At 42.2% G+C, this 26940-nt stretch overlaps 1 protein-coding gene across 5 annotated transcripts in view; it reads right to left on the bottom strand.

The window, feature by feature from the left end:
• The window catches only part of ZFAND6 (zinc finger AN1-type containing 6), a 67435-nt gene that overhangs the window by 11779 nt on the left and 28716 nt on the right, over positions 1-26940 (bottom strand). For 2 of the 5 annotated variants that reach the window (XM_028093795.2, XM_028093794.2), the window contains exons 2-3: positions 1749-1919; positions 485-593 (exon numbers count right to left, since the gene is read on the bottom strand). In XM_028093795.2, the coding sequence (XP_027949596.1) occupies positions 485-593; positions 1749-1902 (263 nt within the window). In that variant the 5' untranslated portion in view covers positions 1903-1919. Of the gene's footprint in view, positions 1-484; positions 594-1748; positions 1920-18192; positions 18355-23099; positions 23167-26940 lie in introns of those variants that run through there. The other 3 variants (XM_088024921.1, XM_028093798.2, XM_088024922.1) reach the window with 3 other exon arrangements.

Raw genomic sequence — 26940 nt, 5'->3', positions numbered from 1 at the left:
GTTAGCAACAAGAGCAACAGTGAGTGGTCTCTGTGCATGAATTCACCACATGAACACTAGCTCGGCCACACTCGGCTTCAGGAGCCTGGGTACAACTCGGGAAAGGACGTGCTGGGCAGCGGAATTGGGTGTCCCCCATCACGAACTGGGGAAAGGACTAGAGTAGAAACGTAGACACTGGCCCCGGTTAGAACCCAGCATCTGAATTCAGGACGTTGCGGCGGGGGGGGGACATGTTATGAGGAGAAATAAAGGAAAGTCTGTCTCAGAAGAAATGGGAACTTACAAGACACCTTCCCCGATCCTTCCCAATGTAAACACAAGCGGCCTCTTCTAACTAGTCAGTAGTGAGACAGACACAGCGTTAGGTTGGCTAACCCTACAGGGACTTGACCTCCTTCTCCTTCGCAGCACTGATCAGACAGAGGACACGTGCCTCCTCCATCACTAGCTTGCCGACCGGCACTCAGAGCCCGTGTCTTACCTTGGCTGCACAGATGCAGACGTGGAGTCTAGCGGTGACTGGGCATCCGGGACACTGTCGTCTGTGCACTGGACGGGTAAAGATTCAGACAGACTACTGACAGAAGCTGCTGCAACAGAACCACATTGCGTATTAGGGACTCTGTGCTCTGGGCATTCCAATACCTTGTCTAAAATAGAGAACACCTATACGTGAACTAGAGTAGACAAATCTTGTTTTACCACACCTATAACATGCTGCTTCATTACTTTTAAAAATTTTCAATAATTTTCCAATGGAAAAAAGGTAATTTAAACCAAGAAAGAAACCACACACAAACTATATATATTAATAAACTATTTCTCAGGACTGCAGGTCACTCACACCCTTGAATTCACACACATCTTGCAAGTACTAGTGCACAAAGTATTTAAAACAAAAGATGGAGCAGTTGAGGCAAACATAAGTTTAGAATTGAAATCTGTGCTCAGCACGTTAGGTTATTCTTTTCCCCGTTCTTCATAAGGCAGAAATATAGATGGTGATTTAATTAAAAAACAATTTACATTCATTTGATCTTGGCCTTGAGAAAATTTGGAGAAATTCTGATTAAATGGTTCTAGCTTTTGGCTTGAACACGAAGCAACAACGAGAAGACCCCACACAGATTTCACGTGAACTAAGTAACAGCCTTCACGGACTGCTACACCTCTGTGAGGCCCACACTCAGAATCCTCCTGGTCCTTCCAGTACAACCACTGACACAAAACCCGTTTCCTCAACCCCAAAAGAACCCCTGGACACCCAGAACTGCAGTGAGCTGGTGCTGAGCGCCCCTTACTCTCAGTCACACTGTCACACCTCTCTTCCCTTGTGGCGTACGGCTCTCTCTAAAGTCAGCTGGGGCCACCTGTAACCCACTCTTTCCTTCTACAACCATGTTGGCTTCAAAAGGCATCCCAGATAAAATAACCCAGGTCCTCATAACCCTCCCTCCTTTACACCTGACTTACCCAGATACCCCCATGTACTCGAAGTCCTCCTGTGTTTTCATAACAGAACAGAGCTCTGTAGCACACAAGTGAGGCTGTGGGATGGGTTTGTTCTGGTTATTTTCAATGGGTAAGGATACCACTGATAATGAAGACATGTAAGGAGGAATTTTCCTGATATGAATGCAGTAAATATAAGCACAATATGAGAGTAGGAAAAAGTATCCGGTGCATCGTGCTATCGAAATCTATCTCAATGATGAATACTACTGGGTTTGGACAGAATTACTTACCAGGTGGGCTTATTCTACCATTACTACTATTCTGTCTTTGAAGATGTTCTTTATAGCACACTGAACACATGCCATTTGTACGAGGGTTTCCATAAAATCCGCAGCCAGTGGAACAAAGCATAGGCACTTGGCTGTGATTAGTTTCTTGAGCCATGTTCCTCTGTTGCACACCTGAAATTTACACAGAATTAGTAAAGAATTCAGACACACTGCAGCCACACATTACCCACATTTGCTTTATACAATAAAAAACCGACATACACTCCTGCCCTAAATCATTCCATACACCTGTCTCAAGACCTAGGGCTAAGGTAGAGAGAAAAAATAATGACCAAGAAATACAAAACAAACTTTTATCTCCAACCTTCTCTACGCAAGAAGGTCTGTACTGGCTCAGAAAATGTAAACAACTCTAGGGATAGGTCTGTTTCTGAAGACCCCACACCACCAGAACGTTAAGGAAAACCCTTCAAGGCTAGCTAGTTCAGTATGGAATCCTAATAATAAGAAATACATTATACGTTTTGCTATATGTTATACTATTAATTTCTAAGCATTAACACTTTTGCTCAAAGTTCATTGAGCATACCTGTATAATTTATTCTGTTTAAAAAGCATTTTACAGAATACCAATGCTGGTGAAGACAGGAAGAAATGGGCAGAATGCGGGGGAAATGAGGCACTGGCCCAAACTTTCTGGCAAACAATTTAGCAATTCACTGTAAAAGCCTTACAAAACTGCCCTCAGAATCAGTCACTCCCCTTCAGGGTATTCAACGGAACACATAAGGGTATAGTCAGAAGAAAAACCGACACACAAGGGATGTGGTCCACAGCACCACTGATAATGTTGGTAAATTTCAAATACATGCTCAACATCAGGAGAATGAGTTTTTTTCAAAAGTTATGGGTTATTAAAACATTTTAGTAGACTTTTTGGCGGAGGATAATGCTGATAACAAATGAAAAGACAAAACGTGAAATGTATATATGATATGTTGTCAATCAGGACAAAGAGAGAATCTACAATCAAGAAGGACAGGAAAGAATGTATCCTAGGACGGCAAAGCTAATGGTGCTTTCTGATTTGCACATTTTTTGAACTTTTAAAATCCTCTTAAATAAAGGTACAACTTGCCTAATTGGGAACGAAATATTTACTTAAGATGAAAGAGCGGCCATGACACAGGGCTGTCTGGAAACCACACGCAGGCAGTCATCAATCACAGCAGATGGAAGAGCCCCATGTGCCACTTCTCCCACACAGTGAGGGATCCTTTGGCATGAGTAACATGACAGAAGGTAATACCAGACTATTAAAACAAAACAAAACAAAAAAACCACAAAAAACCAAACCTCTCCCAAATGAAATGAAGGTTACTCCAAAAAGGGTGTATGTGTATTTAAAGATAAGTCTCTGCAAAGACCCTAAGGGATAAGAACCACCAGAGGAGGACAAGGTTTTGCCACTAAAGTTGCCCTGAATCGATCAACAATGAAGGAAAGCATTCAACGTTTTTCACTGACAGATTTTTTCTTTATGTAAATTGTTTGAAAAGACTGCTGGGGGGGGGGGTGTACTTAACGCAAAAATCAGAACCAAGAACAATAATGCATTTGACAGGATTACAAAACAAGGCAACTGGTTTTGCATTTGCCTTTAAAAAGAACTTTCCTAAAACTACTGAGAATATTTACAACTTTAGCCTGGGAATACAATTTGGGATGTTGACAAACCTCTTTCTTATTCCATGATGGCAAATCACTTCAGAATCCAATCTTGGCTGCTCTGCTCTCTGTATGGGCTACTTTGGTAATTCTATAAATATACATATCAAATGAAAAAAAATAACAAAGATGGGATAGAAAAGCTAATGGCAAACATTTTGTGGGGATTCGTGGCCTCTGTTCCCGGGGGACAGTGTGTTTGTCTGGGGTTGGTTATCAGGGTAACTGCTCAGGGTCATGCATGTAGCTAAAACGTGATGGAGCTCAGACTCCATTCGGGCAGTCTGGCTCAAAGCTCTTGCTCTAAATCAGTATTTCTCCAAGTGCACTTCCGTGGACCCCTAGGGAGGTCAGAACCATTTTCCACGCTAACATTAACTGGCTATTTGCCCCTTCCACCATGTTGCCTTGTGCACTAGTGCTCACATGCCGGGAGCCCTATCAGGAGCCAAATCAGGAGAGCGGCCCCAATACTAGCTGTACCCCGCTCACCACACTCTCACAGCAACACAACCAACCAACTTCATTCCATCTTGAGCCTGAACACACGTCTTAGTAGTATTTAGGGTGACTGGAAGTCTGCAGAGTGTGCCTGCTGCATACAGAAGTGTGAAGAGGGCGGGAAGGAGAGACACCTGCTCAACTGCTCAGGCTGCAAGCTGCCCCAGTCACCTTTTTCATGGAAGAGGTTTTGCATTTCAAGGAACAACTGGCAGAGTCTGGTTATTTAGACTTGTGTCTACAGCAGCCATTTTCTCAAAAATGAGCAAAGTGAGCCTGTCACTTCAAGAAAAATAACAGCATTTATTGCCAAGGACCACATTCAAAGGAAAAAAAAAAAAGCTTGACAAGTATCTCCAATTTGTAGAGTTTCTGATAAGATCAGTAGTGATATTGATGACATGTGACTGGCTGGTACTGTATCAACATCTGCAAGATCTAAGTCAGAGAACCAGTATTTTCCAGTGACCAATGTAGGATGGCACAAAATGATTCATCAACAAAGGATCGATTCAAAGTGAAAGACCAATGAATTTTCAAGTAATAGGACAAAAGTTTTTATATACAGTTTGAGATTCTAGAATGCAACTAACCCTTTAAGAAACTGCAAATTGCCAAGTTTTGGTATAAAATCTCTATTATCTGAAAAGGTTGTTAAAACAGTCCCTCCTTTTCCAATGACCCATCCGTATGATACCAGTTTTTCTTTTGTAACAGATTAAATGCAGAGCCAACTACGGGAATCTTGCTGTTCGCAAAAATGTCTAATGATGCCACTTTTCTCACTAAACCTTTTTGGTGGTGATGGCGGGGTGAGGGAAAGGATGGTTATTTTTAATAAAATATTTTTTTAAAAATTAATATTTTGGGGGCACCTGGGTGGCTCAGTCGGTTGGGCGGCTGCCTTTGGCTCAGGTCATGATCCTGGGGTCCTGGGATCGAGCCCCGCATTGGGCTCCCTGCTCGGCGGGAAGCCTGCTTCTCCCTCTCCCTCTGCCTGCCACTCTGCCTACTTGTGCTATCTCTCTGTCAAATAAATAAATAAAATCTTTAAAAAAAATTAATATTTTGCAATTTTTCTCAGCTTTCATTTGTAATAAGATAAATATTACTAGGTATAACATACATAAATGAAAGTTCTTCAGGGTCCTCAGTAATTTTAGAGAATATGCAAGTCCTGAAACCAAAAATTTTTTAAATCCACTGCTGTAAACCACGCATTCCCAATGTAGACAGTATCACTTCAAGAGGAAAAACACCAACTCTTTGGGTTAGGAGGCACACAAAATACCTCACTCTGTATGTATAAAACACAGATATACATAGAATTCATAAATAGAAATACAGTGTATCTGTGGAATTAAAATTTCATGGAGGTAGAGGCCAATTAGGAAAAACTATTTTAAAAGGCTTTTGTCAGGGAAGAAATTAAAAAAAAAAAGAGCTTGAGAAACATTGTTCTAAACCACCATTATCCTCTGTTGCCTATTAATGACTTTACAATGGTATTGAGAAGGTGGGAATTGAAGGGACCTTCTCCAATGGCACCGATAAACCTTTCTTCAGCATCTGGCTGGCAATCACAAGCACCCAGAAAGGGAAATATTTTAGTTCTTTAAAAGAACAGTCACAGATGAGAATACGACCACCAGGCTTTTATTCACAATACCTGCTTCCAAACAATAAAATTCAAAAACATGCAGCACTAGCAATTTCCCCAAGCCAACTGCCCTGCACAGCAGCAAATTAACAATGATTTTTGTAAGTTGAGCTTTCTTATTAAAACAAAACAAAACAAAACAAAAACCCAACAATTATCATGGCAGGTAAAAAGCACAAAGGACTTCACAGGCTACATAAAAAGAAAATGAAAAAAAAAAGGATGTCATTTACTCATCTTTAGTACCTTTCTGTGAAGACTCACAAAAAGAACCACCACCATAAAAGGGTATCTTGGTTTATCCCAATGTGCAGTGGTAAAGATGGAGAAACCGAAGTCCTGCCTTCCCACTGCTGCACCTTCTTGGCAGGTAAGGACTCTGCGGGGCCATCAGTCTGGCACTAGGAGGGAAGAAGGTAAGGACTCTGCGGGGCCATCAGTCTGGCACTCAGGAGGGAAGAAGGTAAGGGAATGAGAAGGCAGACAACTCCTTAACTGCCATACTGTGAGATTATAAAGCTACAAAGTCAAGGCAGTAAAGAATGAGATTATCAGACAAAAACAAAAGTTCACTAGCATGGTATAATTTAAAAACAAATGTCTATGAATTGCAGAAAATTCAGAAAATGTGGTTTCTCACTCTTACTATTTGTAATCAGAATAAGAGCCAATTCTGCTCTCTCCCCTGAGATGGTACTGAGCAGTTACTCAGAGCTGACTGTAGGCCAAGAACCATTTCTCCGGTTTTATTTCTCTCTGGAACCCTGTGCTGTTGGTGCTACTGATGTCCCTGTTTTAGAAATGAGGAACTGATATTCAAAGAGATTTAATAACTTGCCCAAGGTCACATATCTACGAAGCAGCTGGGTCAGTGCTTTTCTTTTATCTCCTAAAAAAACAAAGAGAATGACTTTCAAAGTCCATCCTGCCCCTACTAAACCTGTAACTTTGTGGGCATTGATGAATTCTTATTCTTTTCATTTAAAGATAATTTAAATTTTCACTCACTTATTCGACCTTAAGATATTATGCAGCTTTAATTAATTTAACCAAGCTCTTGAGAAAATTTGTTTTTCAAGTTTTTTTACCTAAGAAATTCTCGTTGGCATAAGAAACTCAAGATCAAATATTTTAAGACTGCAAAGAAAATTCATTACCAATTATTAAAATTCTGACAAAGGAACAGCAGTGAATAGATGTAACACAGACTCCATTATTAACTGCAAATACACCTCAATTAAACTTCCTTTCCTCTGTTTTGTGCCCTAGAGTTTTAGTCACCAGGTTCCCATCAGTTTCATTTTGAAATGTCCCATGCGCTTTTCTTTTCCATTCCGAATTCTGATGCTCATCACTTCACAGCTGGGTTAACAATTTTTTCTTTCTGTTTTGCTGCCCCTCCTACCAACCCATTTCTTTAAATTCTCCTAAAACGCCTAGTTCCCATATTACTTCTGTTTCATTACTGTAGAATTGCTCCAGAAAGGAGCACTAGACCTAGCCTGCATGTCCTATATAATCTATTCCAAGCAAGCCAGTTTCCCTAGAAAAGTGAGGTGCATGGGGTCAGGCTGGCTTCCGTCTGACCCCCAGCTCTGCCGTGTTTCTCACCTGTCACAGCCTGGACACATTCCTAAACTTCTGCAAGTCTCAGCTCCCCAGGAGGCTGCCCATAGCTTGTATAACCAGATGAAGTCAGGTAACGTATCCGGGAAGTCCGGAAGCACAGACAGAGCCTGGCACCCAGCAGAACTCAACAAGTGCTCTTCCTCGGTGGCTCCTGAAGGCCCAGGGCCCTCCACCCTTGTCTGCTGGAAACGGAGAGCTCCCACTCTGCCACACTGCCCCTTTCGTGGTGAATGCCCTCTGCTCCTGCACTCTGCCTACAACCGTCTTGACCGCAGGATCTGTTCCAATCCTACTTCTTCGGGGTCCACTTCTGCCCAACCTCGATCCCCCGCTGCTCTCTCCCTAAAGAAGCATTCATCCTTTTGCGGCACTGCAGCGGGCCATCACTCAAGCGCTTTCCAGCGGACACAGCATTTCCCACTAAGCTCTGAGTTTCTTCTTCAACACCCCCCCCCTTTTCAAGATTTTATTTATTTGAGAGAGAGAGCATGAGCAGGGTGAGAGGCAGAGGCAGAAGCAGACTCCCTGCAGCAGGGAGCCCGAGAGTGGGGCTCGATCCCAGAACCCTGAGATCATGACCCGAGCTGAAGCAGACGCTCAACCAACTCAGCCACTCGGGTGCCCCCAAACCCCCTTTATGCCTAATATGAATCCCACAAAATATTTTCTTGAGTAAAGACATTTCATTATTGTTAGAAGTATTCATGTCAGGCAAAAAATGGTTGTTTTCCATGGAAAAGGGGAGTAAACACTGGTGAGAAGTGTTTCACACCCAGTCCTCCTCATTTATATATTGAAGCTGTCCCTCAGCAAGAATGACCAGCAGTCCGAGCCAGCTGTAAAACACACGGATATTTCTTCATTTCATTGCCTCTCTCCCTCCTCTGGAGAGAAACAGGTTGGAAATAGAATTTATAATGAGTTCTTCCATAGAAGTTGTGAACTGGCAAATGAGTGAAATCTGACCCACAGCCATGTTTGGTTTGCTAGCACATATTAATTTTTTTTTTTTACAGTTAATTGTTAGTATTCAAAAATTAGGGGATGTGAGGCGCCTGCTTGGCTCAGTCAGCGGTAGCGTGGGACTCTGCATCTCAATTCAAGCCCCACATTGGGGATGGAGTCTACTTCAAATTAAAAAAAAAAAAAAAAAGTAAGGGGATGTCACATAAAAATTCCACACTTCTAGCTTCTCCTAAAAAACAGCAAGACCTGACAACAGTGGACTCGCTCCCTAAATTAAAACCCAGCAGCTAGGGGCCCTATCAGAGCCTGTGCCCTCAGCCTGAGGCCACCTTCACTTTCAGCCGCCTGGTCAGCCTTACAAGCGTCAGAGTTTTTCATTTCTAGGTTAACACCTATGACCTCTTCAATTTGGGGTCTTTACTAGTAAGTTCAGAAAAAAAAATATTACATGTTGGGTTAAATAAGGGTGCACACTAAACTCTGAACCAGTACTACAGGCACAAAGTGATAAGACAAGGTTTCCCCCTACCCGCTGCCTTTTTAATCACTGGAATATCACTCGGAATTGGCTAATTATCTTTGTAATTACATCAAATGGAGAGCCCAGAAAAGGGCAAAATAGAATTTATGCCAGACTTTTTTTGTTTTAATAATACTCAAAAGAGGAACACTCATCCTGGCATAGGTGCTTGAGATTATATTTCTTGAGGCACACAGTAATTCCCCGAAGAGTTATGAGCACGTGGATCTACCAGCTATCACATGGGCAACATACCTATGTCCTGGAGGTCAAGAACCTTTGCAGAGATGACCAAAAAAAAAAAAAAAAAAAAAAAATTGGGAAAGTTCATAAAGCAAATAGATCAGAAAGTAGGACTTGATATAAACTACCTGGATGAATGCTACTCACTCTGATAAAAGTATAGAGACTTTGGACTGGGGTTCCTACTGTACAGAGGCTGCTTTGTAGTTGTGTCTCTGTACAGAGGCCCCCCCCATGCCCCAGGTCAGCTTGTCCTTCTTGCTGTGGCTTTTGGGTTGACAGAAAGGCACCAACCAGCTCACATGAGGGTACTGTCGTTGGGGGCACTATATATTCATTCTTTCCCAGCAAATAATTAACTCATTTCCAACAGACTAGGTTATATGGCTTTCATTGGCTGCATTCCACACAACAATGTTTAAATCAAGGGTTGTCAAACTTTCCTATAAATGACCAGACAGTAAATATTTAGGCTTCACAGGCCATCCTGTCACTGTCAACAACCATTCAACTCTGCTGTGTCCTGCAAAAGCAGCCAAGCGGGACCTAAACCAACGAGCATGGCTGTATTTCAAAAACACTACGCTATGGCCATAAAAATTTGAATTTCATAGAATTTTCACATCACAAAATGTTACTCTTCTGATTTTTTTCCCCAACTACATAAAAATATGAAAACCATTCTTAGCTCTTGGGCTGAACAAAAATAGGTGACAAGCCCAAAGTCTATCAACTTCTCCATTAAACGAGCAGGTGACTTTAGGGTAAGCATCACTACAGATGAGGCAGGGAGGCCAGGCAGACACGGGACTCCAGCAGAGGTACTTAACTGTGGGATTCCCTAATCCAAACTGAACGTAAACATTAAGTATTATCTGCTCTTGCTAAAGTCTCATCTCTTAGTTAAGTATATGTTTACCAGCCAGGAAGGGAAACGGACTAGAAAAGGCAGTCAGTCTCTCATCTACACCTGTATCCTAGGGTGTGGTTTATACAGAGAAGTGCAGCGCCGATGCGAAAAGTGGCAGAAATGTTCTTGGTACAAACCCACCTCTGCTTAGCACGCGGTCTTCTAGGTCTTCTACTTAACATGGTATCTGAATAATTACATCACCCCAGTAGCTGCACTTGGAAGACACCTGTACTCCTGAAATGGGTAGTTCTGGTCTGCCTAGCACATTCTTTCCTCAGCCCTTCAGATAAGAGAACCTCTTCTGTTTGGCAAGAACATGTCATTTGCGTGGGGCAGGCCTAGCTGCCCCTCTCTGGGACAAGACCTGTCCCAGAGGTGGGTGCGTGACTCCTGCTGGGCCAGTCCTCCCTGGGTTTTACTGATGCTGCTGGGAAAGAGGCTGACAATGTACACCTAGGTGCAGCTGGGGCCCTCTCTGTCACAAGGGAGTCTCTACAAGACAATTAAAATAGGGTAAGCAAAGTCAAAATGGGTAGAGAGGGAGAAGAGAGCCAGGATCGAACGGGGACTTAACTCTGGTGTCCACCTTGCTGAGTGCAACTCCACCTTTCAGACTTCCCAGTTGTGTGAGACAAATCCCGCTTCGGCTTTAGCTCGATTTGGGCTGTTGTCACTTGCAATTCCAAGTCCTTAGGGATGTTAGAATCCGGTACCCCTATGAAACCCCTCCAACTTAAGGGAGTAATCAGTGCATACCAAAATGAAGGTACTCCATTAGTCCAAGTGAGATGTCGTAGATAGTAAAAAAAAAAAAAACAAAAAAAAACCTACCTCAACAATTCCCAGTGCCTATTGTTCTTTTCCCACATAGAAAAACATACGAGTAGGGGAGGGGGGTGGGGGTGGGGTAAGTGGGGGATGGGCATGAAGGAGGGCACGTGATGGAATGAGCACTGGCTGTTACATAAGACTGATGAATCACTGATCTCTACCTCTGAAACGGGTAATACACTGTTAATTGAATTTAAGTAAAATTAAAAAAAAACACATACAAGTCCCATATGTAAAGCTTAAACCTTCACAAAATGAACACCATAACTGGAGCCCGCATAAGAGCCAGAACACCACCAGTACCCTCCAAATGCTTCCTCACACCCCTTCCCAAGTATTACCCTTTCTCCCAGTCACTGTGCCGACTTTGAAAGTAGCTCTTCCTGCTCTCCAACTTTTATAAATGGAATTGCAGTGTATACACATTGTTTCTGAGCTTCAACCAGGCTAACGTGTCTAACTGTAGTCCATTCAAAATTCTTCTTTGCTATCTAGAATATTTGACTATATGAATAAACTGCTATTCATTCTGATGTTGAGAGGGACTGGGGCCTTTCCAGTTTAGGAGTACGACAAATATTGCTGTTTTGAACATGACTGTGTGTGTCTTTTGATATACCAGGAGTGTCGGGTCACAGGGCACACACATATCCCCCGCTTTTCGAAGGTTTGTGTCCTGTCACTCAGCTTTACGAAAGATTTACATTAGTACCTGTTTTCTTTGAGAAATCCAAGATGATTTTTGCTTTTATAAGAAGAGGCACAAAGTGGAAACTGCTCAGAGTTTACTTCGGAGCAAGCTATTGCAGGCGCAGTGAGGACACCCCGCCCCATCATGAGTGTGGCCCCCCTGAGCCCCTTCCCCAACAACCATACTCAGCACCTCGGCATCCAGCCACCACGGCCTGGAACTGCATATGTGAGCATCTGTGCTTCATCTTGGTTTATGCTGTGTACGCGTTAGCAATGTGTCCTGAGGTACCAGAAAAGCCTAAGCGAGATGATTTTCTGGGTCTGGGAATGCTCCAAGATTCTTCCATATAAATTAATGGTAATGGCTTCTTCACTGTAGCCTATTCAGCTTCCAGAAGGTTTTGCAGGCATGCTCCACTTCTGGACAGTGGGGAAACCTGCACGTATGTTCATCTTTGGCAGGTACTACACCAGTTTCCCAAAGTGATCATGCCAATCTACACTCTGCTGGCAATGAAAGAGCATTCCAGTTACTCCCCATCTCACCAGTCTGGGGCACAGCCTGCTGCACTGGGCTGAACGGTGGCCCCGGACGCGTCTATGTCCTAACCCCTGGAACCTGTGAACGTCACCTTCCAAGAGGGGGAGCTTCCCCTGGATTTCCTTGGTGGGCCTAAACTGCAGGAGTCAGAAGGAGTTCTGACACAGACACATGGAGAAGGGGGTGCAGAGAGACAGGCAGAGGCCGGGGTGATGAGGCCACGCGTCAGGGAACACCTGCAGCCACCAGAATCTGGAAACAAGGAAAGCGTTCTCTCCAGGAGCTTCTCTGCAGGGAGCATGGCACTGCCAACACCTGAGCTTGGACTCTGGGCCTCCAAAACTGTGAGAGAATAAACTTTTGCTGTTTCTAAGCCTCCAGTTTGAGGTAACCTGTCATGACAGACCTGAGAACCAATGCATGTGTCTTTCTAAGTGCGCTCACAGATGTGCAGCGATGCCTCAGCGGTCTTGTGCTTCCCACTGTCACGAAGACTAAGGCAGCTGAGCATGTCTGCATGTGCTTACTGGCCAGTTGGGGGTCCTCCTGTGTGAAGTGCCTATTGAAGGTTTCAGGCATCCTGTTGGACTGTTAACAATCCTGGTAAAATGTTCCTTATGTTTATGCTCAGTGATTTAATAAGTCTGTGCTTACTGCACGGTCACGAAGATGTCCTCCAGCCTCTCAATTTCAGTACCTCACCTTTCACTATGAAGTCTGCAATCCAACTGGAGTTGGGGTTTTTGCAGGGCATGGGTAGAGATTCAGATTCATGTGTTTCTGTATATGGCTACCTAATTAGTCTAAAACCATTCATTAAAGAGACCGCCCTTCCCAACTGCACCGCAGCCTCACCTCTGTCCACACACTGGGCACCATGTATGTACTGAGCCTCTCCCAGGCAATCACCCCCAGTCCCCTCACTCTTTAGTCTGTGCTGTTCTGAACTACTATAGATTTTGGATATCTGGTATTAGCTCAGGTTCAAATATCTAGCATCGGTTTTATTCTTCCTCAAGATTGTGCTGCTTATTCTTGGCTCTTTGCATTTCCATACAAATTTTAGATTTGCTTCATCAATTTCTATTTAAAAAAAAAAAAAAAAGACCTGATAGGATCATGTTCAATCTCCAGATGTACAGACTACAGCATATGCCTCAATTTATTTAGGTCTCCTTTCCAATGCGCTACGGTGCATTAGTGTTCATGAAGAGGTCTCACATATTTTGTTAGACATTCCTAGGTTAAGTGATTGGTTAAAATCGACTCTAAGTGGTATCTTCTAAAAAAATCTCGTTTTCTACTTGTTTGCCAGTAGCCTTCAGGGTGGCCCCAGTGATCCCCAGGCCTCCTGGTATTCAGGCCCTCTGTAGCCCGTGCCCTACTGTATCAGTGTTGATTTGGATAGTCAACAGAATGCTGCACAAGTGATGCTATACCAGCTCTGACGTAGTCACAGAAGACACTGTGGCCACTACCTTGCTCTCTCCCCCTCTCTGATCACCCACTGGGGAGGCCGGCTACCATGCTGAGTAACTGAGGCCTCTGGCCAAGAGCTGTGTGAGTGAACTTGGGAGCCAATCCTTCAGCCCTGCTTCGTCTTCAGAGGACTGCAACCTCACTGGAGACCCAGAGCCAGAACCACACAGCTCTGCCATCTCCTTATTCCTGACAGAAACTGTGTGAGATCACCCACTGGTTGTTTTCAGTCGTAAGTTTTGAGGTAATTTGTTATGTGGCGATTGATAACTAATAGCGTGACTTGTACATAAGTCCCCTGGCTTCTGTTCCTGTCCTCTCCAGTCTATTTTCAACATGGCAGCCTGTGATCATGTTAAGATCCAGAGCACATCTTGCTTGCCCAAAATCCTCCAATAGCTTTCCAATTATCAAGAGTAAACGCCAAACTCCTCACCATCATCTGCTCCCTCACTTCCTGACCATACACATGGCCAGCTACACCAGGTCTGCTCCTGTTCTCAAGGACTTCATACTTCTAACGTCCACCCCCCAGACATCCTTACGAGCAGGCTCCCTCACCTCCCTCAGGTTTTTGTTCAACTGTCACCCTTTCGGGGAGGGCTTCCCATTATCACTCTATTTAAAATCGCCCCAGCATCCTTTATTAGCGCCTTTCCAGTTTTATTTTTCTTCAACGCCCTTAATTTCAATCTTAGCTTACTATTAAATTACGCTTATTTCGTCTGTCTTCCCCCTAACTAAAAGGACATCTCAGTAATGGCAGGGATTTTGTCCACTTTGTTCACTGCTGCTTAATGTTTGGCACAGGGTAGGCATGCAGTATTTGTGGAACGCACGCACGAACGAAGCAGCCTGCCACCTTGCCAGCACACAACCCAGAGTGCTCAAATATTTACCCCAAGGCAAGAAACTGGAATAAACTCTTCCTAAAAAAATGGAATTTGCTGTTTAAGAGACCTAGGTCTGCCAGCAGGAGACACTACATATGGTCATGCGGTGTGTGCACCGAACAAAGATGGCTGGCCTCATTCTCCAAGCCTGTGGATGTCTTTTCCAATTTAGTCTGCTCAGAGAGGGCTTAACTTAGCAATCTGCAGACCAAATGTAGTAATTTTATAACTAAACTTAAGCTGCCCTCAAATTTATGTTCTCAAACTGACCTAGGTTCCACATCGCATACCTTAAAGAATCAAGACACAGTTACTATCTGCACAAAACAACCCAATCTCATTTTGCAAAAGGCGAGGAGGCGACCCACTCATATTTTCCCACTGGCCTCCACATTCATGGGCTTTCATTAGCTTTTCTTCTCCAAAGGACTAATACAAAATACGATCTTTATATATGCAAGATTCATGTGCAAAACCACTTTTTAAAATCCTCCCCTCTTTGACCTTGAAGCTTATAATTCAATCATGCAGACTGCACCTCATCCTCTACCCCAACCCCTTCTCAGGACACTCTTCCCCTAAGGCAAATCTCTCATTTAGCTTCCAATATTTGTAAATGAATCTCTCTCCCAGATTTCTTCTGTTTAATATGGCCAACCTCCACATTTAAATCTCTTCTGTTCCCCTGAAACTCTGTACAACTCTTTTTATATGAAGAGCTAGCTTTACTATTTCATTTTATTAAACATTATTTATACAGTGTTTTCTGTACCAAACACTGTTGTGAGTACTTTATACAGATCCACTCCTTTAGTCCTCAGAACGAGCCTATGAAGTAGGTACTGTCGCTATCCTTCTTCCACAGATGAGAGAACCGAGGCCTGGAGGGGTCAGGTCCACGGCTCCAGGTCGCACAGCTGGTTAAGGGACAGAGCTGAGCCACCCCAGGCTCTTTATCGGTGGTTCCCAATGTTTATCTTCAGACCCCTGGGGACCCTGGAGGTCCTTTAGAGGTCCAGGAGGTCAGATGGGAACTTGCTGTTGGTCTTGCTACCGTGCCGACAGGCTGTGTAAGAGCAGCGGGGGCCAAACAGCCAGAGCCTCCGTAGGACAGCACGTGTCACACTCTCCTGCTCATCACCATGGTCTTCATCCATATACTCTCACAATAAGAAAAGGCCACTTTCACTTCTGAGTATTCTTGATGAAGCAATAAATCTATTAATGTTATTCAATCTTACTACAGATTACACTTCCTCGTACTCTTTCTTGCTGACACACTGGCACCCCAGAGCAAAGTCTTCCTCTGCCCGCTTCCCTGACACACGCCCCGTTCAAGTCTGCCCTGGGACACAACCTGGGCACATAGACCACTACTCCGTGTCTCATCTCAAGGAAAGGCTTAGTAAGGAAACACATCTACACCAATTCCAGGAAAAGAATGGACAGTGACTTATAGGAATCAATACTGTTCTTTAATATGAACTGAAATACGAATGATGAGTGGCTAATATGGTCTGTAAGGACTGAGAGTAATGTAGAAAAGAAAAAACATATTAAATACACAAACCAATTACTTAGTTTGTTCAGGCTTGTATCCCCCGCGGTGCAGATTAGGGGTTGCTAAACTTTTTTTCTAAAGGGCCCAAGAGTAAATAATCTAGGCTTTGCGTACCCTATGATAGTCTGTCGTGGCTACCAAACTCCACATTTGTAGTGAGAAAGCTGCTGCCAACGTTATAAAAATGGATGGGCATAGGTGTGTTCTAACAGAACTTTTATTTATAAAAAGAGGTGGCCAAAAGGGTTTGTTTGTGGGCCACAGTGTGCCAATCCCAGTTCTAGATCAAATGCCAGGCACATAGGAAATTCTCAGATAGATGCTGGATGAACAAATGAATGATTTCCAAAATGTTTTAGGTGGACTATTATCAGGAAAGATATAGCAAAATTATACAACAGTGAGTCCGTTTTACTTTCTTTTGCCACAGCTCTTCGGACAAGGCTGTCCTGCTTGATATACTTATTGTGGTGCATACTGATCTACCAGGAACTATTAAGACAGAAGTTATGATCTGGTTCTGCTCTCAAGGATCAAAAGATGTATAAGGACAGGAATATTGGTATGTGATTTTTTTTTAAGATTTTATTTGTTTATTTATTTGAGAGAGAGAATGAGGGAGACAGAGAGCATGAGAGGGGGGAGGGTCAGAGGGAGAAGCAGACTCCCTGCTGAGCAGGGAGCCCAATGCGGAACTCGATCCTGGGACTCCAGGATCACAACCTGAGCTGAAGGCAGTCACTTAACCAACTGAGCCACCCAGGCGCCCTGGTATGTGATTTTCACATACCTGCACGGACGTCACATCTAATTCCAAAATTACAATGAGCCCTATCAGCCGCAAAAAACCAAAACGCTAATAAGCAGCACCAAAAATACCGTTTTAGTACTCTCCTTTCATAGAGGCTTTAAAAAAAATAGATGCTCAAAATAATTGCAAGATAGTCCAGAAGTTGATTTTTCCTTTTCAGTTAAAACGCAATACCTTGGGGAGAGGGATAACAAATTTATCGTGAGAGGAGGCATAACTCTGAATCACTGCAAAACAGCTGGATCGACACAGGACAACCTGACATGTAGTGTGGCACAGTGGAAAGAACAAAGAACTGACTTAATCTTAAAAGCTGGTTCTGATTCTGCCACCCTCAACTCAGATAAATGGTCAGTCTCTGGTTCCTCATGTTAAAATTTAGTGATAACCTATCTTTTTTAACTTACAGGACTTGGGGAAATCAAATGAGACCATGATTGTGAAACACTTTATGACCCGTAAACAGTAACAGAAATCTCTGATTCAGTGGCTTTGTACAGTCAACCCCCTGCTGTCCACACTCGAGGGAGAGCTGCGGTGTTGGGTGCTTGGTGGTCATCGAGCCAAGACTCCTCACCTGCTCACAGCTAATGGCGGGCCGGCACACGAGAGGCGCCCTCACCACTGAGAGGGACTGCCTGCTGGCAGATCTCTGAACACCCCCGTCAATGCCATACGACCAAGAGTCCATGAGGCCACATGACCTTCTGGACCAAAAGTGAGAGGGAACGGTTTGTAAAAACTCCTCTCAGAAGTTCATGAAAGGACACACTGGTTATTATGGACAACTGCCAATGAAGAATTCACTAAGGGCTTATCCTTAGTAACTCCAAGTGTGGGGGAAGGGTAACAGCAAGGATGTGGTCTCACCAGGGCAGCGAGTCCCATGTGCCCGGGTCAGAGGAAGGTGGGAGCGGCTCTGCATGCAAACCTGCAGGCCATGGGAAGCCTATCCCAAACTGCATTTAGGGAACAAGAGTTTATTTGGAAGTATATGCTCTCTCTGGTTAAACAGAGCTATTTAAAAGTTATGAAATTTAATTGTAATTTAAATTATGAAATTATTCCCAAGAGCAATTTCCTATATTAATATGTAACATCATAATCCCAAAATACATTTCTATGGTTATTTGGTAAAAATATTAATATAGAAAGGCTGAAATCAACTATAAAATAAACTGCAGTCTTAAGAATTATAACCTTCTGCTTTACTGTAAGATTAGTAATGCAAATTCCAATGCTTAAAATAATTCTGAAAAAAAGATGCACGGTCACTAATGATACTTAGCTATGGTTTTTCTCAAAAATATTTTATAAATAAAAATCTACCACCCATTCCACCCTCAGTATCCTACCCACCAGAAAAAAAACCCAGATCCTAAGGAATGTGTCATCATGCTGATTTAAGTGTTATCTTCAAGCACTTTAAATTAACTATCCCCAGTGACCTAGGGCTACACGTTAAGTCTACTCACACAGTTGAGGTTGATGGGCAAACAGCTGTCCTGTATCTTGAGACACACATTAGACTCCTGCCTTCCCTAGCCTCATAAGCAGCTACTTAAAGTTTTGAGTTTTATGCAAGAAAACATTGTAAAGCCTTCAGTGTTTTATTGCAGCAGACTTCAGATTCATTCCTGTAACACATTTAACACGAAACAGAGTTGAGACAGTTAAAATTGACTGTGTACATTTTAATTGTCTAAAATTTTAAGGAGTGTTTTCACTATTATAGCTACATAAAAAGGGTTGTTGAGGTAAAATTAAGAAATAAAAACATTTCACTTGGTATTTGACACCCATGTATAATACAGCAATATGTAACTATACCATATAGATTTTTCTTCACCTGGCCCCAGGCTAGGTGAGCAAGAATTACTTTTTATATAAACAAAATAAGCAAAACTAGGTCTTTTTCTGCTTCTCTAAAGTTTAATTTATTTAGCATAAACAGCCAGAACTAAAGAACAACTTTTACAAACAGTCAATGGGGATGACTTCAATGTCCCCAAGAATATCCCTTGGGACCCTGCTGGGTAGGGAGAATGAGATCCTTGGTACTGTTTCGATAGAAATAAGAGCCAGGTTTCTGACATTTACTATGAAAGATTACAGTACATTTTCCCACAGATTCAAATTTTCTATAGTAGCATTAATTTATCCAGCGTTAGAAGGCTTGTCTGGAAAACAGAACTGCATCCAATCAAAATGTCCTAGAATACGCGGGTAACTACTTCCCCTACATGTATCACATGGATCTCAAACTTCTACAAAAAAATTTAGGAAATGCTTTAGCACTTCACAGAGTAAACTTACTATTTATAATAGCAACATGGTTTAGAAATACCATGGGAAGTATCCTAATACTCAAATTTCACTAATTTTTAAAGTATTACCTAACAGTGAAATAAGCTACTGCACATTTGCTTTGCTATAAAAGACAAATGTTTATTTACATTCTCCTTATACTGTGCATATAAATGATTTAAGAAATAATTCAAGCCTCATAAAAGCTGTAACTTGATGGAGTAACTGTCACACGAGTTGAAGTATTTGTCCAAGAGTCTCCCCGTGCTGCAGCAGAACTTAAACTTTCTGAGTGAGCCTACTGTCAAACACAATAGCTAACAAGTGAATGGTACCAATCTCGGGTTGTAAAACAAGTTTGCTTTCTGTACGATAACAGTAATAAACATCTGATGAGTGAGGACGGTTTAACAGGCCCCATCCTGACAATTTTACATGCACACTTAATCCTCATTCCACCCTAAAAAGTGGGTGCAGCGATTACCAACACTTTATAGATTATGGAACTGGAGAGTCTGGAGATGCTAGAAACTTGTTTAAGATCACAGAGCTAGTAAGAGGCAGAGATAGGCCTTGAATCCAGATTTACTGGTCTCCAAAGCCCGGTGCTTCGGGCATCAAGCTAGATTACAGGCAACAGCAGTCCAGGGTCCTGATGAACCACACCCAGGACGGGAATGCAGACAGGGCTCCCCTGGGAAGGGTGGCACTGATGAATGAGTGCCATCATGTAACCAACAGGATGGCTAAATTCAGGAAAGCCATCTCTCACAAGAAACAACAGTGAGTAACCTAGAGAAAAGACAAAAAGGAATGCATTTTGAAGGGTTCTTAAAAAGGAAAAAAGAGCAGGCTTATCTCATGTGGTGCAAAAGTACAGAATTTGAAACTGTGTGCCAAGTCTCAGAAGACAAGTTCCAGCTCAACACAAGACACTTTCTGATGCTAAGGAATCCAACAGCTGGAACAGACTCCCTCCTAGATTACTGAGTCTGTGCAATTCAATACTTGAACCTCAACTACCACAGTAATAACTGATTCAACCAAAATGACCAAAGCATGTTGTAATTCTTGGTGGATGCAGGTTTGACAGGGAATTGTGTATATCGAGTCTCAAAGTTACTTCCCCACACACTGCTTATTATGAAAGGAAAAATAATAATCCTTTAAGTGGAAGAACCTGGCAGATACCACATCAACCAAAAGATCAAAAGTGAGTATCACTGATAACAGGACAGATGGACATGCTGCCTCCTGACGTGATGCACGGAGGAGCACGCGTCGCTAGTGGCGCATCCCTGCCAACACTACAGTTCCTAAATTTAATCACAAGGACACATCGGACGAACCCAGACTGAGGGGATTCTGTAAATAAATGGTCACTCTTCAAACAATGTCAATGTCCTAAAAAGACAAGGAAAGGCGAAAGAAGTGCTCCTGACTCAGGGAAATAAAAAAGCATGATAACTAAATGCAGTAAGTGATTCTGGGCTGGATCCTGGACTGGAGAAAAATTAATGAAGGAAGGACATGTCGGGAAAAATAGAGAAACCTGAAAGTGGACTGTATTAGAGAATTCTATTAGATCAGTGTTAAATTTCCTTTATTTGATAACTGAACTATCTTTGAAAATACAAGAATGGCCTTGTCAGAATACGTAAATATTATGTGGTAAAGGGACAGGATGCACACAACTTACGGTCACACAATTCAGAAAAAAATAATACGATAGAGAATAAGAGTGAATGTGGCCAAGGGTTAACAGTGGGCGAATCTTGCCAAGGGGTATATGGGAATTATTTGTATTATCAATGTAACTTCCTATAAATGTGAAATGATTTCAAAATAAAACCTGAGAAAAATAAATATTTGAAGCTGATGTTTCTAAGGATTCTGAATACCTAACAAGTGGATCATTTTCCCAATCTGATCTCCATATACTCAAAGTCCAATCCAACAGCAATCCAAAGTCATCTTTGATTACCTATGTGGTGTTCGGGTTTAAAACATCCAATGTTGAGGGCTGAATGACACATGCCATTCCACATTGATGCCAAGGTGTGACTCTGTGGATCTGAGTCAGGTGCATGTCTGCCTCCTCCCAACCTTGTTACCCTCCTGCAACCTTCCCCAAACCACACTGCAGTTAGAGAAACAGACCTCTCCCATCAAGCAACTGCTATTCTTCAACTGGGAATACAGCAGAAGGGGTGCCTCCTTGCTAAGAACTCCAAGTCAATTTCTGCTTATGCCAGGCAGCAAAGCAGAACCAAAGCAGGAGATGAGTGATCAACAACATGCGAGGGAAACAGTAAAGCAAACGTCCCTCCCCAAACAAAACGATAAAGCCAATAAAAAGCTGACAAAGCACACATTCACTACAGAGCACCTGGAAAAGACAAGCTAACAGAATGTTAATCACTGAGAAGCTAGCCCCCAAATGGGTAATACACAAACATGTTAGTGACATGAAGCCATAAAATAAAGAGGGAGGAAAAAAGGGAGAAAACAGCGAAAGGGAACATGAAGCAAGCGTGAGAAAGGCCCCACATGAGCACACTTGCTAACACCCAGCTCGCCTTCCTCCCCAGTGTCTTCACGTCTTTTCCCCCCACCCTTTCACTTCGATTCAGTCTTCTACTGTCCTCGAGCGCACCTACTGGAGGGTCTCTGGGAGACTCACAGCTGTGGGAGCACAGCTCGGACCACAGTGTAACGGTTTGCATCTTAGAACCATACTCCTGTTTTTCTTCCCTTGCTTGTTAAGAGACACAGAACAATAGTCTCTCTATTAGGAAAAATCTTACAAACAATTCATTTTGGAAAGGAGTAGAATGATAGCACATATCACTAGCTCATAGTCTAACAAAGAAGGCAGGAATTGGAGGGGTAGATAACCAGCAAATTTAGAAAGTCAAGGCTGAACAAAGATGACCCGGGAAGAAGGGATGAATTCTAGTATCTCATACTCAATATATGCTCCATTAGGTATGAGCTGTGGCACAGTATTTACTTCACTTTAGCTGATTCCAGATCAGCTGTTACAGAGCTGTGGCCCTCTTCTGGGCAGGCTCTCTATCAGATTAATCTCTGTAACCCAACAGCAAACACTACCTTGTTTGAAGAAGGCACTTTAATAGGCCCTTACAGAATGCCTAACAGCCAAACAGGCAAAGGTACTTCATCCCGACCCCATCCCTGTGTTCGATCCCATTTTCTTAGGCAGCACGTTTTCAAATCCTCTGTCCACCGGATCTATACGCTTTCTAAATCTCCCTCCAATCTCAATTCAAACTCCAGTTTCTGAATGCTGCACGTTGATGCCCCCCCCCTTTTTTTTAAAGATTTTATTTATTTATTTATTTGAGAGAGAGAGAATGAGAGACAGAGAGCACAAGAGGGAAGAGGGTCAGAGGGAGAAGCAGACTTCCTGCTGAGCAGGGAGCCCGATGTGGGACTCGATCCTGGGACTCCAGGATCATGACCTGAGCCGAAGGCAGTCGTTCAACCAACTGAGCCACCCAGGCGCCCCGTTGATGCCCTTTTAATAAAAGAATCAGAATAATCCACCTTGTGAAAGTTGACTAACTCAAACCTAAAATTTAAATCAATTTTGAACCCCAAATCCCTAATTTAAGAAATATGGGATGTGAGGGGCACCTGGGTGGCACAGTCAGTTGAGCATCTGACTCCTGGTTTTGGCTTGGGTCATGATCTTGGGGTCATGAATGCTTGAGATTCTCCTTCTCCACCAAACCCCCCTGCCAAATAAATAAATCCTAAAAAAAAAAGAAATATGGAATGTGTATATGGACATTTGTATGTATACGCACATATCTGGGAGGGCAGGAAGCAAGTTTTCAGGCATTCCTTGCTTCTAAATCAACTCTTACCTACACTGCCAAGGAGATTATAACATATATTTGTTAGCAAATATAGACGCGTCATTAGTCATTAAGTCAGACCAGCACAGTCTGCAGCTGAATTTCCAGCAAACCCCTAACACAGACTATATATATATATACACACACACACACACACACATATATGTGTATATAAAATCATAAGCCTTTACCTGTAGCTTCTTATGTAGACCCTTCTCAGACCATACTATGTAGGTCCTAACTCAGAGACAGGAGGTGCTGTAGAAAGAAATAAAAAAAGGCTCCAAAAAATAAAACTTAGTATGAAGTAGAAATACTAAGGGGTAGGGGACAGGAAGTACTGCAAAATAGCCATGGTTTAACAAGCCCATTTAAAATTTAGCTTATTCTTACAAGTGAGTTTTAAATAAGGACTACCCTTTTAAGAAGAGGTTTTATAGTTACGATTGAAGGTAGTAGCTTTTTTCGGGGAAAGGGAGAAGATGAGGAATAGAACAAAAGTATAAAGAATAAGAGAATAATAGCTGACAATTCAGCTTTTTCCCTAAGACAAATTTTATCCTTTTGGTCTAATACAGGTTTTTCTGTCTTCCCTCCCAAAACTAAGAGACAGAGACTGACATTTTAACTAGAGCAAAGTTCCGACTGCTAGGTTTCTACACACATGTGCACACAGAGGTTTGTACTCAAATGTTCACAGCAGCCTTATTTATGACAGCCAAGCACTGGAAACAGTCCAGATATCCATCCAATGGTGAACGGACTGGACAAGTTGTGACACATTCACACAATGGAATACTATTTAGCAATAAAAAGAAGTGAAGTATTGATGAACTCACCACACGGGTGAGTCTCTAGACTACTATGCTAAGTTCAAGAAAGACACAAAGGATCACATAATGTGTGATTTCTTTTTTTTTTTTTAAAGATTTAATTTATTAATTTGACAGAGAGACACAGCGAGAGAGGGAACACAAGCAGGGGGAGTGGGAGAGGGAGAAGCAGGCTTCCCGCAGAGCAGGGAGCCCGATGCGGGGCTCGATCCCAGGACCCTGGGATCATGACCTGAGCTGAAGGCAGACGCTTAACGACTGAGTCACCCAGGAGACCCATAATGTGTGATTCTAATCACAGGAAATGCTAGCAATAGCCACCAGACAGAATGGAGGTCCAGGGACCAGGGGTGGGAGGGGAGGTTAACTCCAAAGAGACACAAGGAGACTCTCTGGGGTAAGAAAAATGCTCCACATCATGATCGTTACGGTGGTGGTTTAAATACATTCATTTGTCATAACTAAAACTGCACACTTAAAATTAGATTTTACTGTATGCAAGTGTACATCAATAAAGCTGATTTCTTAAAATAATGAAATAGGACAAAAGAAACAGCCATTCTGATTTCAGATGTTATAGCTATGTGAGGTACAAGATAAATATTACAAGTTCCAAGAGGAGCCACATCTTCCTGAAAGTATCTGTGTGTACTACCAATTATTTTATTTTTTATATATTAAAATAACTTTCTAGATAATTTCCTCATTTAGATATAAGCAGAGAAACAAGATTTCCCTTTCTTACCTTCTCTCTCTATCCACTTCTTTTACCCTCTCAGTACCTTGAAAATGATTTGGTACCTTGAATAAGATCAACTTGGACTGCTTTTCATTTGTTTTTTATTTTTATTTTAAAGTAAGCTCTACATAGGGTGCCTGGCTGGCTCAGTCAGCTGAGCATCTGATTCTTGATCTCAGCTCAGGTCATGAGTTCATGCCCCGTGTTGGGCTCTAACACTGGGCATGGAGCCTACTTAAAAAAAAAAATTAAAAAAAAAGAAAAGAAAAGAAAAGAAAAAGAAAGTAAGCTCTAAGCCCAAAATGGGGGGAGGGGTGGCGTGAACTCAGGACCCTGAGTTTGAGAGTCATATGCTCCACTGACGGAGCCAGCCGGCACCTCTGGGATTGCTTTATAAACAACACACGTTACATCAAAAACTAATGATGTAATGTATGGTGATTAACATAACAATAAAAAATTTAAAGAAAAAATCACACACATTATTTTACAACAAGCATAAAGCATGAATAGGAGCTTGAAGAAGTTCACCATCAATTTTTTTTTATTTTTTAATTTTTTTTAAAGATTTTATTTATTTATTTGAGAGAGAGAGAGAATGAGAGAGAAAGCACATGAGATGGGGGGAGGGTCAGAGGGAGAAGCAGACTCCCTGCCGGGCAGGGAGCCTGATGCGGGACTCGATCCAGGGACTCCAGGATCATGACCTGAGCCGAAGGCAGTCGCCCAACCAACTGAGCCACCCAGGCGCCCACCATCAATTTTTAAAGTTGGGGGGAGGAAGCTTATAATTCTAACAAATTTTACTAAATATTATTTCCTGGTCCTAGATTTTCAAGTCTGACATGAATTTATTGCATTTCAACAAAAGATACCTCCCAAATAAAGGCAACATAGCTCATTCCTTTCATCAGGAATTGTTTCTGAATGTTTACTGATTCTTCAGAAAATACAGAGAAAGCAGTTTTCTCATACTGCCTTGCTCAATCATTAAAGTTATGTTACAAAATAATTCATGTTCCTAAAGAGTTTTCAATTTCTCAAATCAAAGCTTCCATTAAAAAAAAAATAAAAGATCTTTTGAAAAGATCAGTAACCAGTATTCAAATATAAAACCTAAAGATGAACTTATAGTAAACTGGGTAATTTAAGCCAAAAGACTTCTTCAGGAACTCAAAAAGAATTTAAAAGTATTTTTAAGAAAAATTATAATTCAGGGCACCTGGGTGGCTCAGTCGTTAAGCATCTGCCTTTGGCTCAGGTCATGATCCCAGGATCCTGGGATTAAGCCCCAAATCAGGCTCCCTGCTCAGCGGGAAGCCTGCCCCTCCCTCTCCCACTCCCCCTGCTTGAGTTCCCTCTCTTGCTGTGTCTCTCTCGATCTTATTAAAATCTTAAAAAAAAAAAAAAAGAAAAATTATAATTCATTTCAAACATTTTAACTTGTTTACCACAAAGTTCAAATGCTCAAATAGCTATTTTTTATGAGTAGCCTTTCAATTTAAACAATTTTTCTCCATTCTCTTAGCATAATGGTCATACCAATATTACCAAGATAATGATACTCCCAGGCATATACCTTCCGTGAAGCCACTTGCTGACTCTCTGCACAGCCGTGAGGGATGAAACAATATAAGACACAAATCCAGCCTCAATGACTTAGGTGGGGTTCTTGCTCCCATAATTCTTAACCACTTACAAGTCTGAATAAATTGTTACTACCCATCCAATAAAAAATGTTATTACCGAATAATTGATGTTTTATTTATTTTTAAATATTTCATTTATTTATTTGACAGAGAGAGAGAGAGTGAGAGAGCACAAGCAGGGGGAGCAGCAAAGGGAGAGGGAGAAGCAGGTACCCCGCTGAGCAGAGCCAGACCCCCCCCCTGGGGGCGGGGGAGGGGTTGATCCCAGGACTCTGGGATCATGACCTGAGCTGAAGGCAGATGCTCAACCGACTGAGCCACCCAGGTGCCCCTGAATCATTGATGTTTTAAATACCAGTTTTAGTTTATTATATTCTGTTCATTGAGAATACAGAGGTTTTTTTTTTTAAGTTTCCAACAACCATGAAATCTTTTTTTTCTACAAATCCTTTCATTAATCCCAGTTAACAATCATCTTGCATATAAATACTATCTGTTGAAAGTGGGATAAATATATGGAGAAAAGTAAATAAAAAAAACAGCACTGCTAAGAAACACAGCACGTGTTAATACATAAGTCACTTTCCTGGTCAACGTTAAACCACGTAATTCAGCCCATTACAATTTGATAACACTAAATGTTAGAAGCCATCTGTCTTGCTCACCACTATATTTCTAATCCCTGACACATCTGCATTAAACAGGTGTTCCAGTTGCTCAAATGTTTACATTATGGATTAACACGTGACGCGCATTTATCCACACCAGAAAAACAAACCCTGAGCCTCTTACAGACTAACCAGAGGAAATT

Source organism: Eumetopias jubatus, unplaced genomic scaffold (genome assembly GCF_037043125.1).
Source record: "Eumetopias jubatus isolate StellerSeaLion01/CBP00866 unplaced genomic scaffold, mEumJub1_p1.0 scaffold_7, whole genome shotgun sequence".
In the NCBI taxonomy this organism is placed as follows: domain Eukaryota; kingdom Metazoa; phylum Chordata; class Mammalia; order Carnivora; family Otariidae; genus Eumetopias; species Eumetopias jubatus.
Note: the sequence above shows the minus strand (reverse complement) of the source record. Positions and strands in the feature narration are given on the sequence as shown.